Source organism: Quercus suber, unplaced genomic scaffold, assembly GCF_002906115.3.
Source record: "Quercus suber isolate HL8 unplaced genomic scaffold, Cork oak 2.0 scaffold_198, whole genome shotgun sequence".
Taxonomy (NCBI): domain Eukaryota; kingdom Viridiplantae; phylum Streptophyta; class Magnoliopsida; order Fagales; family Fagaceae; genus Quercus; species Quercus suber.
The window spans coordinates 1,152,249-1,166,063 of record NW_027069656.1 but is presented as its reverse complement, the minus strand read 5'-3'; the positions used below and the strand labels follow the sequence as shown (position 1 = coordinate 1,166,063).

The window sequence follows — 13,815 nt, the reverse complement described above, 5'->3', positions numbered from 1 at the left end:
AATTAACGAATGACAAAAATTGACACAATATTCTATCCTACATCAACCAACCTTCATCCAAGATGTTATTTAAGAGAAAAAAAAAAAAAAAAAAAAAAAAAAAAAAAAAAAAAAAAAAAAAAAAAAAAAAAACCTCATTCAAGATAAAAATATATAGTTATTAGTATAAACCTAAATCACTAAGTTGATTATTATGAATGTTTAGGTTGTAAATAAAAAATAGTTTTTTCTTTTTCATCTATTTAAGAAACCTCATCTATTGATCTTCTGCTTCTTCTTTCTTTCTTTCTTTCTTTTCTTTTTTTTTTTTTTTTTTTTTGTTGACTTATAGATCAATTATATTGTTTCAAGTTTCAACGCCTGACCATATCCGATTGAAAAAACAATCTTAAAAAAATTACGTACATAATTCCTTAGACAATAATTTGTCTGTGGAAAATCACTGGACAATTCATGCTTTTGCCCATGTGTCTTCATAATATGGACAAATGACATTGAAAAGAGGTGTGAATTATCCAAGAACGAACACCGAAAGAAAACATGTAAAACAACAGGGACCCAAGAAGTCTTTGGATTGAGCAGCAATAAAAAAAAAAAAAAAAAAGCAATCAACCATCTAAACCATTCAACACTACTTTAATAATATTTTATAAAATAGATAATTGAGTGATATTATAGATTCAACACTTATTTTTACCCAAAAATAAAAGTTTTGTTTTTCAAATATATAAAATTTGTAGTTGTATAAATATAAGGAAAATATAAATAATTTTTTCACTAATTCAAGTTAAAATTGGCCTACTTTCATATTTTATGGTTTTGCTTAAACCATTTAGATCAATCTTAAGGTGCTACTCTATCAAATTTGATCATATGTATCCGCATTGTGAAGAGATAAGAGAGAGCGAGAGAGTAATCTTACTTAATCATTTGTACTACAATTGTAACAACATGAGATGAAAAAGGAAATAATTAATCAACTTCATAATATATAGAAACTTGAATTTCTTACAGAAGGTCTCCAAGAATGTGTACATGCTTTATATATTATTGAATCGTCTACACATCTTTGAATACACAATTGAATAAAAGAAGAATTTTACAATTTATTTTAAGTCAAAATCAATTACCAACGATTTAGTACCATTAAGTATGTGTTAGCAAGTGTGTATCTCCAATTGTTTCTTCCTATACATAAAAAAATAAAGGAATTAATATATCTTCGGTTAACAACGAAAACGAAACCACTTCTCGGCCTCCTTCATTGTGATTGTGATGTACATTTGTACATGTATCAGCTTCATTTAAGGATCTTCTCCATCACATCTACCTCCAGCAAATTCTTCATGACTGCATCCGAAGCATTTCTTAGGAATTCTGACCAATCCCTAAAAAAAAAGAAAAAGAAAAAAAAGAAGGAATTAAAACATGCATGTGAAGTATTTATTAAATGATTAAAAAGAACAATCAAAGTTTTCAGGAAAAAATAAAAAAAATGAAATAGAAATGTACCCTCTTGACGTGTCAAAGGTAAGTCCAACCGTGTATTTAGCCTCCTCAAGTGCCCAGGTGAATCTTTGGAGCTCTTTGGCTGGACAAATTCCATAGTCCTTAACCCGAAGCTGGGAGGGTTTGACATCACAAAAGATAGGTATAACCCTTTTCTTGGATTCCATGATGAGAGCCAACTCATGGAGACAAAAGTAGGACTCACAATACCTAGGAGAGAACACGGCGACACCTAGCTTGGAATTTAGGATGGCTTTGTCAATTTTGTCAAACAACTTGTCTCCAGGTTTCATGTTTTGGCTATCCAAGAAAGGCTTAAGCCCCATCCCAGAAAGGTGGTTGTAGAGCAACCCGGCAACGGTTCTCTTGGTATCGATCCCTCGGTGATTTATGAACACGTCGCATGAACGTGATATTGTTCTGGTTTGGCTCTTGGGAAGGGAATGAAGGATTTTACTGGAAATTAAACTCTTGATCAAAGCTGGTGAACGCTGCATGGCTCCTTCAAGAAGCTAAGCTTTTAAAAAAATTAAAATTAAAATGGCAATTTGCACTCGTAAATGTTTATAAAAAAGAAACAAAGTTTCTATTCTGTTTTTAATTCCTTTTGTTTGTAGCTGTAAGATATGGGAGCTATACGGGTATATATAAGTTTTTAAGACCTTTTGATTAATGACCGAAGGAGTTTGATTTTCAAGGTAGAATTCTAAATTTAGGTCTGACTTGGAAGAAACTTGCGTGGTACTTCATTTGACAGGACACAGCAAAATGAGTAAACATTTTGAATATATTGACGCTCTAGGTTTATGTGAAACTGCTTAAACCTTCAAACACGTTGATTATGTTATTAGCCTTGGGAAACCGCTGAAATGGTCACGTATATGCTTTTTGCATGGTTTATTTTAATAGGACAATTGGTGGGTAAGCACCTTTCGGGACGGGGCTTTGCGGCGAGATTTTAATATATTGTTTACTTCTTCTTCTTTTTTCTAATTTTTTTTATTTAGAAAGTATTTACTTATGACGTCCACTTTTGATAATAACTCTTTATCATCAGATCAAGACACCAATTGATTTTTGGTGCAGGTGAAAATTGAACCTCAAATCTCTTATTCAACCATATATAGGATATTTTACCAGTTAAACTAATTAGAACTGACAATATATTGTTTACTTAATTAATTTTGATACCCTTTAATTAGTTTATACCATTGATTATTACACACTTGTTACTGTATATTCTCTATACACATTACCTATTTCATGTATGTTAAATGTGACGAAGCTAAAAAACAAAATGTGAATAACACGAGTGAAATTATAAACATTATGTGTATAGAGTGTACACAAGTAAACATGTTATATTTTCCATTAGTTTATGTGCATTTATAACATCTTTTTAATTTATTGTTATTTTGCTAAGAAAGTGGAGCTGTAAAAGTACTCAAATCAGAAAAATGGAAAATGGTAAGTTGCAACTTTGATGAGAAATTACGAAAATATTTGGCATGGGTTCCGGTAAAAGATTATAGTTGGGGGGGGGGGGGTGTGGTTAGGCAATAAATAGTCAAGGCATGCATATATGGGCAGTTTTCGTTGAGCAGATGACAAGAGTAAAAAATCTTAATTATTTTGATTATGAAACTCATAAATTAAATGTACGTGGAAGATTGGTAACGTATTACACTACAAAATAAATTGGTTCTATAGTCACTTTTTTTTCTCAGTGGTTTTGAAAACCGCCACTATGGGAGACCTAAAACAACACTTTCAGAAACTACCGCAATAGGCTAACCTATTAAAGTAGCTTAAATCCGGCACTTTTTAAACGCTGCAATAGATACCCTACTGCAGCACTTTAAGAAATTGCTACAATAAGTAGAGTTATTACAACATTTTAAAAAAACTACTATAAGTTTGAAATTAGTGTTTTTTATTTTTATTTTTATTTTTTTTTGTCTTTTAAATGACCTATTACGGCAGTTTTAAAACCACTGTTATAAGTTTGCTTATATTGAAGACCTATTACGACGGTTTTAAAACCGCCATTGTAGGTTTGAAACTCTTTTTTTTTTTTTTTAAATTACCTATTATGGGTTTGCTCATATTGATGACCTATTAAAACAGTTTGTAAAGCTATTGCTACAAGTTTGAAATTAATCTTTTTACTTTTATTTGTGTTATTATTATTTTTGTAATGTAATTAACCTATTATGGCGGTTTTAGAACTACCGCTATAGGTTTGCTCATATTGAAGATCTATTAGGACAGTTTTAAAACTGTCGCTATAGGTTTGAAATTAATATTTTCACTCTTATGATTATTTTTTTGTAATTTAATTGACCTATTAGGGCAATTTTAAAACCGCTGATATAGGCTTTTGATTTATGAATTTGTTTTTGTATAAGACCTATTACAACAGTTTAATAACCGTCATAATAGGTAATAAACTGTATTACTAAAGTGGGGGATGAAAAGACTATTACAGTGGTTTTAAAACTACCACTACGAGTATTCAAACCTATAGTTGCGGTTTTTAAAACCGCCGTAATAAGTAATAGCATGTATTATTAAAATCGGGGATGAAAAGACTTTGCCACAATAGCAGACTTATTACGGTGGTTTTAAAATTGTCACAATAAGTCTCAATTTCTACCACAATAAGTGCTACTAAACATTTTTGGGCTTCCCACTAAAAAAATTTCAACCTTCCCACTAAAATTTCAGACCCCCTTTTTACCCAAATATCACTCTCCTTTATCAAAAAAAAAAAAAAAAAAAACCCTCTCTCTCTCTCTCTCTCTCTCTCTCTCTCTCTCTCTCCAATCTACCTACCCTTACCATTGCCAACACCTTCAGCCTCCATACCACCGATCTCTAGCCTGCTTGCCACCATCATCGTCCACCCTCCACACCGCCGATCTCCCTCTTCTTCCGTTCCCTTTAGTCTCACCTCACACATTTACTCTCTCCTCTAAAGCTGGCCTGATTTGTCCCTTCTCTCCACTCTACCACTGCCATTACCTCCCTTGCCAGCCTCTGTGGCCGTCCTTGATCTCCTCCCCTCTCAGCCACCTTACATACATGCTTGTGGTATTTTTCTGCACCTTTATTTTTTAAACAAAATGATGCAATCTAATAATTCCTTTTCATTTTTGTTGCTTTTAGCTCTAGTTGTAATTTAATGGTTGTGTTTTTGTGTTTCATAAGGTTTGTACTTGTTGGGTTTTGATGAATTGTGGTGAATGTAGCTTTGGCTGTGATTTATGCTTGTTCTAATTCCTGAATATACTTGAATAGATGCAGACATGGGATTTTGTGGTTATAGGTTCCGTTAATTTGTTGGTTGGTTGTTGTTTTCAATCTACCTGATTTAGTGATTTTGAAAATGTGGTGATTTATAATCAATTAATTAAATTAAATTCTTAAAATGGCTAAAGTGGGTGGAATAGAGGAAGAGCCAAATATATTGGAATTTTGATCGACATAGAAAAGAGAGGTTAGTTTGGGCTTCTAGTTTAATCGTTTTATATGAAACACTTAATCTAAATTTTTCTTTTATGCGCTTAACCTGAATTAAAACACAACTAATAATTAAAGGTATGAGTTCCCTAGAAACAACTTCTTAGAATATATATTTTGTAAATCACACCCATAAGAAGATGAATTTTGGGGCTCATAATTTAACCAAATGGGCTCTTTTGTGTGATCTTGAGGAAATATTTCCCATTTCTTTCCTCCAATCCCTTCTTTCTGTAATTTGCTTTTTCATGTTCTTAAATAATTTAAATTTACACAGCAAAAAATTAAAAAATGGTCATCATGAACTCTTTTTGTTTGATGCTCCTATAGGTTAGACAATCTTAAATTATTTAGGTCATGGTTGATAATGAATGGACTACCTTGAAAGTAGACCGAGGGGTAAAGGAAACTTATTATGAAAAAAGGGTTTGATATGATTTTTATTTTGTCTTATCAATATGAATGTTATATTGATGAGAAATCTTAGGCATTGATTTCTTTGTTTGGTGATGCCTTAATCAAGATGACTTTTTATCTATTGATGAGAATACTATAGCAACAACTATCAATGGAAAGCAAATGATCAATTCCTAAAAGTCTATGAGATTTTCAATTTGCAAGAGAATTTAATCTCCCCTAAATATTGATTAATAAAATCTTACTTGCAATTGTGGGTTTTATTTGTTAATTGTTTTTATTGATTTTTTTTTCTTGCAGCGTAAGTAAAATGTCAACTGTAATATATTGTGTATTGTGACTTGTGTATATTTGGATAAAATAAGTTAAGTTTCATTGATGATTATTATTGAGTTGGCTTGATAAATTCTTTGTAAATTATGCTTAGCTTTTGTAGGATAAGCAGCATCAACTTGTGGTAAGTTAGGGATTCTTATACAAAGGTGGCCAGTAAAATTCTAAATGGTGAGTAAATTATGCTTCATAATATCGTACTATTCTATAATGAATGCTTAAAATTTCTGCTGTGGTGAACTGTTTATTTGGACCAAGCAGGTAGCTAGCAATATGGTGGTATACATTGATTTTGGGAGTGTTGCTTGTGTATTGTGTTTTGTGTATATTTGGATAAAATAGGTTGAGTTTCATTGATGATTATTATTGTGTAGACTTAGTTTGTAGACCTAATTTGTGTAGACTTAGTTTAAGATTGTGTAATTTTTTATCCTTAATGAATATAGTTTTGATCTTTTCAAATTATGTCTTGTTCTTGTAGGGATGGCAATTTTTGCCCAACCCGTGGGTACCCGACCCGGCCTGACCCTAATGGGCTGGGTTTTACCCGGTCCGATTAGGAATAGGGTCGGGTATGGGCTTAAAAAAAAAACCCGAAGCGGGTCCGGGTTTTATCAAAAAAACCCGAAACCCGACCCGAGACCCGGCCCAGTTAAAAACCCAGTAGCCTAAAATTACAAAAATACCCTACTATATATATATTCCTATATTCTAACCCTAAATCCCTAATCCCTCATTTCTTCACTCTTCAGCCGACACTCACTCTCCCTCTCCCTCTCCCTCTCCCTCTCCCTCAGCTCAGTCCGACACTCCCTCTCCCTCAGCAACTCACTCCGACACTCCCTCACTCTGGCACTCCCTCAATCACGCTTCCCTCACCTCCTCACCCTCACTCCGAAGCCTCACTCCCTCAGTCACGCCTCCCTCACTTTGAAGTCTGAACTGAATCAACTGATCTTCCTTACAGCCTCAGTACTCACTTTGAAGTCTGAACTGAATAAACTGATCTTCCTTCCCTTTTTGTCATCCCATCAGGAACAAAAATTCTTCAAAGCTTTTTCCTATTCTATATGAAAACAAAGTGTTTTTCATTATACTGAGACCCTTGATTTCTAATGAGTATATTTATGCTAAAAAAATATTAGTTGGTGGAAGCTTTTAGTTTAGAAAACATTTTTGAGGAAGCTTAAATTTTTGGTACTAGTTGAATTTTTGGTACTACACATTCTGTTGTGATCCGCATTCTATAGAATAATGCGCATACGTATTGTTCTTAAGAAACAATTAGTTGCGTTGCAAGTCTTTTGTATTTCTCACGCTTAACCACATCTTAGTTATTACTTTATAAATCTAATTTGTCATACTGTGTCAACAAGTTCTCCCACTCTCCGATTACTCTTTGTATATTATTGATTTCGTCACATTTGTGCTCTATCAACCTTTCCCTGTAATTTTGGGTTCATAGTTTGCTTTCAGTCCCTCCAACATCATATTACATTGGCATTGTCTCTCCTTTGCATTCCATTTCTATATTTTTTTCCCACTTGATTGTAAAAAAATATTGCTGATGCTCAACTTGTTAATATTAAGAGATAGTTTTTATGCATTTTCATAGCACACTTGGTTCATCTCAAGTTTGTGTTGCCAATTGGTTGTATGTTAGAGCTGTTGGGAGGTATAATGTACTTCGAATTCTACAGATAATGAACATGAGTTCTTGGTCACCATGGTCAATGAGATCTAGCTCAAATGACATCTCCTCTTCCAAAATAATCTGATAGAGGGTGAGGTTTTGGGTTTAAGACCCAATGGTTACATATATATCCTATCAATAAAAAAGAAAAGTTCTTGGTCATCTTGTGTGTTTATAATTTTCTTTAGCATAGAGTTGCACATTTCTGCTTCATATTCCAATAGAATTTTGCAACCACCCACTATTTGGTACACTTACTCAAAGACATGGAGGTCCAACACTTTCTTTCCTAGTTGCATCTCTGCAAAATATATATTCTTCAGCTACACCTCATATTATTTTCCATATTCATGGAAAAATCCATTCAGTTTAGTTATGGATTTTAGGCTTTTTATCATCGAAATTTTCACTCGAATATGTAAAGCAAATAAAGAAGAATGATGTCCACCAAGGAAAACACTTCACATGTTTTCTATAAAGGAGCATTGAATTGTAATGTAATGAATAAGCTGATCTATGTGTTCTGTTCTACTTTGCACTTTCACTGTTGATATATGTATGTCTAGGGCTATGAAGCTAAATAGTGTTGTTTAATGTGATCTATTGTTCAATACTTGCATTTCTTGTTTTCTTATTGTGAAAATGTGATGTCCAAATGCATTTATTTTGATTCTAACAATAGATTTCTTGCATTTCTTGTTTAAATGCATTTATTTTGTGATGTCCAAATGCATTTATTTTGTCCAAATGCATTTCTTGTTTAATGTGATCTATTGTTCAATACTTGCATTTTTTGTGTTTGTTGGGAATGCTGAGTCTAAATCAGAGATGGTTATGGAGTGAAATCAATGGTTAGCAATTGTCTAATTTCTATTTATAAAATCATAATTGTGTTTTTATATTTATTAGTTACAATTTGATGAAGTTTATTCCATTTTTTAATTCATCGTTGTTGTAGGTTCTTCAACTATATCTGGAGATAGTACATTTCAATCCATTCTTGATGATGGAAAGCTAGATGAAGATGATGGGAGTTGTGCCACAATTGATGGGAGTTGTGTCACAATTGTGGAAGATTAATCATTTTGTATTAATTTAGTAGTTTTTTTTTTTTTTTAATTTTTTAGACTTGTTGGATTAATTTGTTGATTTCTAATTATTCTAAACTTGTGGGATTTATTTTGTAGCTTTTTAATTTCTTGGACTCGTTGGACTTTTGATACTTATTTCTTGGACTTGTTGGATTTATTTTACTTTTATGTTTAGCTAGTGATTTTAGTTATGATTTTCTTGATTAATGATTAAATGGTTATCTTAGCTAGGTAATTTATTGATTTAAAATCTTAGTTATGATTTATTGAATTATAATTATGATATTAGTTATGGTTTATTGATTTATAGATTTATAATTAACAAGTGATTTATTGATTTATGATTAGTAGCCTATGATTTGGACTGATTTGGCATTTGGGCCACGTTATCTAGGCTTGAATTAGAATATGCAATCTTGAATGTAGGCAAAAATAAATTTGGGCTTAAAATCTTTTTTTTTTTTTTTTTTTTGGTTGGGCCACGAATTGGGCCCAATCCCCAACCGGGCCCGCGGGAATGTAGGCAAAAATAAATTTGGGCTTAAAATATTTTTTTTATTTGGTTGGGCCACGAATTGGGCCCAATCCCTAAACGGGGCCCGCGAGGCTCGGCTGGGACAGGTCCGGGCCCTGTGAAAAAACCTGATACTCTAAACGGGCCGGGTCCGGGCCACGGGTCTTGCCCCGCGGGTCGGGTCCAGGTATGGAAAAACCCGGCCCGAACCCGACCCGTTGCCATTCCTATATTCTTGTAGCAGAAGAATCATCCTGAAAATTCTTTTGAATTTTGGTGATGAAGTTTTTCCATAAATTCATTTTAACATGTGTGTGTACTTTGGTTCTTTTTTACCAAGAATTGAGGCATGGTATTGAGGAAGTTGTGGAGCTCATAGGAGACAAACAAGTGAAAAATGTCAGGCATTTTCTCTTATCCTGCTTCCCTTGAATGCTTGTTGCATGCCAAGTGTTTGGTAAATTACCTCCATGAGTTATGAGATTGGATTACTTGACTTCTGGTTGTGATAATTGTTATATGAGGTTATGGGTTGCATTCCTAGTTGTTAATATATTCTAACATATGTAACTTTAAGGTTTATCTATATACTATCTTATATTAAGTATTCTTTTTTCTAAAACACTTAAACAACCATAGTTGGAGGTATGTTTATTTTCTTCTGCAACTCTAAATTTATTCTTACATTTGGTATCAGAGTCATCTTTCATGTGATATTGTTATTAGAATATGTATATAATGTATTCAATTCGTAATGGATTAGTTTTATTGTATTATTTAGTAACTTTGTTGTTAAATATTTAGGTTGGTGATGATACGAGTGACCATTCTAGAGGAATCTCATTCGGAAATATGCCACTTGTGGTTTTTCCCTGATTTGAGGACTATTATTTAATTTATCTTGTTGCACTATCTGTATAAATAGTTTACAACTTTGATATGACATTCTAGACATTTGGAATGTCTTGTATTGGGCATAACAATTAATATAGCTAGAAATTTTTTTATTGTATTATATTAATTTGATTGTTTGATTTTGGTTGATTATTGTGGGGTCTATATTGCATGCATAAACTAGATCCAGTCCAGCATCTAATATTGATTTTTGTTTAGCTTGCAATAGGTCATGAAAGCAAAATGGAGGAGAAAGTTATGTACTTGAAAAAAAAAAAAAAAAAAAAAACCCCCACCCCCTTTTTTTCCTCTTTTGAGATGCTCTTGCAGTGCTGCTTGCTAGGGCATGTGACAAACTGGATTCTTGCAAAACACGTCACAACCAGAAAAATGACATTCACTCTGTCAAACTCTATGATTACTTTCATATTACAACGGGGCTCTCTTTGATTCTAGGAATACTTTAATTCAATTCATGCATAGAAGGCACCGCCAACAGAAAACATGTACAAGATTTTTATTTCAGTTTTATGCATTGGTAGTGGGTTGTGAATCCACAAACTTGCACTCCACCCTTTCTTATGGGGCCAAGGAGCTGCCATTTCAGCCAGAGCTTATTAGCATAAAAGACGTACAACATACAAGTACATTAATTATTTGATTATAGAAAAGTGAATCTCAACCAGCAAATGAGTTCTAACTGAAATGGCACTTCCCTCACCTATAAAAATGAGAAGAAGGTGAGGTGCTGAACCCACTAGATGCAAGTGTAACTCACCAATCAATAAATAAATAAAAGCAAGACTCAACTACAAGGTAAAAGTTCATTTACATTGGGAAAAACCACGCCAGGAGAATACTATTTCAACTACATAATGATGATGATAATAAGGAAAGATAGACACACCAAACAAAAACAACAAAAAATCTTTATGATAACAATGTTGATGATATATCATGACATTTCCTTTATTAGTAGCCAATCACCATGTGATGTGCTGATTATAAACTTTAATGCTAAATCATCTATTACTATTAACATTACTATAGTTACTCAAAACCACAGCAAGCTAGACAGTCTATAATTCATTAGTCAAGTGACTTCAGTCGCCCAGTGCCCTGTCAATTACTGTTATGATTAACTCTAAGTTACAGGTGCTCTTCTGCAACTACAATATCAATTGAAATTAAAAACATGAGCCCATTGAGGTCAATGACATTCTTGAAATTAGAATCATGTCCAGCCTCACAAGTGCTTCAACCATTTTGCAATACCAATTAAAACTTTGAGCTTAAGCATGTAAGTTGATGGATGATAACTTGAGGCTCCCGAATGCTGCTACAGAACTATCAACTAGCAACGAATTGCTGACATCTATCCCAACGGTAAAAACTCAACCCCACATTCATTTAGTAGAAAAGAGTACAAGGCACTATCTCAGACCTTCTTACACAAATGAGGAACAGCATCATCTCTCCATTACATGGAAAAAAAAAATAGATACCTCTCAAAAATTATCAATCAATTACCTTACATTAAACAAAATATTGAATCAATCGAGGGTTAGCTTGTAAAATCACCATTTCAACAAAGTGATGTGGAGATACAATATTAGGATCTCTGTTTAGTTAAAGACGATATCAAAGGAGACCCATTTCACAGATAGCATAAGCTCAAATGAGTCAACGTCATTATCGGCACAAAGCACAAAATCGAAGCAGACCCATTTCGCATAAACCAATCTATAACAGAACAAAACCCAACAATTTCAGAGATTTCGGACCCATTTTTCCAAAACCGGTCATTATACAAGAAACCCATTTCACCAAAACGCATAAGCTCAAATGATTCGACGTCAATATCAGCATAAAGTACAAGATGGAGGCAGACCCATTTCACAAAAACCAATTTTTAACAGAACAAACACCTAAACAATTTCAGGGGTTTGGGACCCAATTCGCCAAAACCAATCACAATACAGGAAACCCATTTCACCAAAGAGCATAAGCTCAAATGGGTTGGTGTCAAAATCAACATAAAGTAGAGGATCGAAGAAATATATGAGAGATGAGAAGGGGACTGACCTCAGTGAGAAGCAGCGGAAGTAGATTGATGGTGGTGGTGAGAAGGAGAGGGAGCGAGGATCCTTTTGTAGACCTGCTCGCCGACGAGGTAGACGCCGAAGGCAACGAGGGCGATGCCGAGGCCAGGAGTGGCGTGCCGGAACTGATTCGTCAGCATCGGGTGCTTCCTCCACTCGTCCCTCCTTTTGAAGAACTCTCCCGTGGGTCCCAGTGGCTTCTTCGCCATTCCTTTCTCTCTCTCTAGTCTCTACACTGTTTGTTCTTCTTCTTTCTTTGAGAATGGAAATGAGAATTGTTAGTGGATGATGATGATATCAATATACTAGCTAGCTAGCATTTGGTTTTGTTGGTTTGGTTTGGTTCTGGGCTTTGCGTACTTGGTTGGGCTGAACAAACCCAATGAATTCTCTTTATTTATTTATTTGCACAATTGCGAATTATACCATTTAATTGTGATATGTTTTTCATATAGTTCTTAAAATTATATTTATTTTTTTTCACTTTATAATATAAATTTAAAGTGTTTTCAATTAATCCTTTCATTTATCCAGCCTCAACCTTTTTTAGTGATAGAAAGACAATAGAAGGAGAGATATAAAGTTCGAATTACTTATATGAGACACCATAAATAATGTTATTACTGATGATGTGGAAATCGTCAGTCAAGTAGGTTCATCCAGGTGAGTCAACAATCTCGTCCTTGATGCCTGCAATTGTCTCGAAGAGCCCTCCTTAGATGGATACCGGTGTGGTGCTTGTCACAGAATATTCAATAATAAAGTTAGCGTATAGAAGCTTTTAGAAAAATATCAGAGTTACGACGTATTTGTATATCAGAATATGTACCTTGTTTGGTCTTGAGGGGTGTTTATATATAACTTCATTGCTTCTAGCCGTTGTGGCATTTATGGTGGCTTTATTGCCTTTTTGTAACGCCTCTTGGCTCACTAATGTAGGTTTTGATGAGCTTCCAACGTTCTGACAGTTTGTCTTATAATTGTCCGAGGTACTAAATCCTTTCTTTAATGGCTCACCTTACTTCATCCATGATGTGTAAAGGTGGACGAAGGTGGCTGATAAGATCGTCTAGGCAAGAAGATTCGTTGGTCCTATCAATTACTATTAAGTTATCATTTGAACTTCAACCTTAATTGCATTTGTCTCCAACATACCCACAGATTTATTTAATTTTGGTAATAGGCTTTTGGGAATTTCCTTGTTACTCAAATAGTCCCCTTGATACATTTTATAAAGATTTTCTTGCTCAATTGAACAAGATTGATCCATTTCGAGAAGCTATGTTCATTTGTGTCTAGGAGAGACAAACCCTTAGTGCAGCTTATGTCGACCTATGGTTGTTGATCAAAGATACTCCAATGATTAAACAAGTACTAAAACGTTTTTAAACAGTATAGAGATGACATACCTTGGTAAGCATAAATAGGAAGGATGCGGATACTTTTTTGGTAGGAATGGATGATCACCCAAAATTAGGCTTTTGAGCATGATAAGGGTCGTTCCCCTAAGTCAACCACAAGACGTATCCTTAGGTGGAGTGTTTAAGATACAAATAGTAGTTCCTCAACCAAAAAAAAAAAAAAATGATATAAATAGTGGATTAGTTCAATTGCATTTAATGTAATTAAAAATTGGTGAGGTATAATAAATGTTGATATAAGAGATTAAGAGTAATCAGATAGTTTATGATCCATAGGCCAACCCAGTAGCCTACTAGGCTAATAGGTGACCCAACCCGA

At 33.8% G+C, this 13,815-nt stretch overlaps 2 protein-coding genes and 1 long non-coding RNA gene across 3 annotated transcripts; 1 reads left to right on the top strand and 2 right to left on the bottom strand.

The window, feature by feature from the left end:
* Positions 1-1,178: 1,178 nt before the first annotated feature.
* LOC136069934 (probable 2' cyclic ADP-D-ribose synthase BdTIR) lies at positions 1,179-2,006 on the bottom strand. Its single transcript, XM_065779064.1, has 2 exons — positions 1,522-2,006; positions 1,179-1,388 (listed from the first exon to the last, which is right to left on the bottom strand). Exons 1-2 carry the CDS (start codon positions 2,004-2,006, stop codon positions 1,301-1,303), a joined length of 573 nt encoding a protein of 190 aa, XP_065635136.1. The 3' UTR covers positions 1,179-1,300.
* A 2,257-nt stretch (positions 2,007-4,263) lies between these two features.
* On the top strand, positions 4,264-8,700 carry LOC112036163 (uncharacterized). Its single transcript, XR_002885608.2, has 3 exons — positions 4,264-4,602; positions 5,876-5,952; positions 8,433-8,700. It is a non-coding gene; the product is annotated as an uncharacterized LOC112036163 (long non-coding RNA).
* A 3,358-nt stretch (positions 8,701-12,058) lies between these two features.
* LOC112004593 (NADH dehydrogenase [ubiquinone] 1 beta subcomplex subunit 3-B) lies at positions 12,059-12,398 on the bottom strand. The gene has a single exon (XM_065779090.1). It carries the CDS (start codon positions 12,282-12,284, stop codon positions 12,060-12,062), a length of 225 nt encoding a protein of 74 aa, XP_065635162.1. The 5' UTR covers positions 12,285-12,398; the 3' UTR covers position 12,059.
* Positions 12,399-13,815: the final 1,417 nt, after the last annotated feature.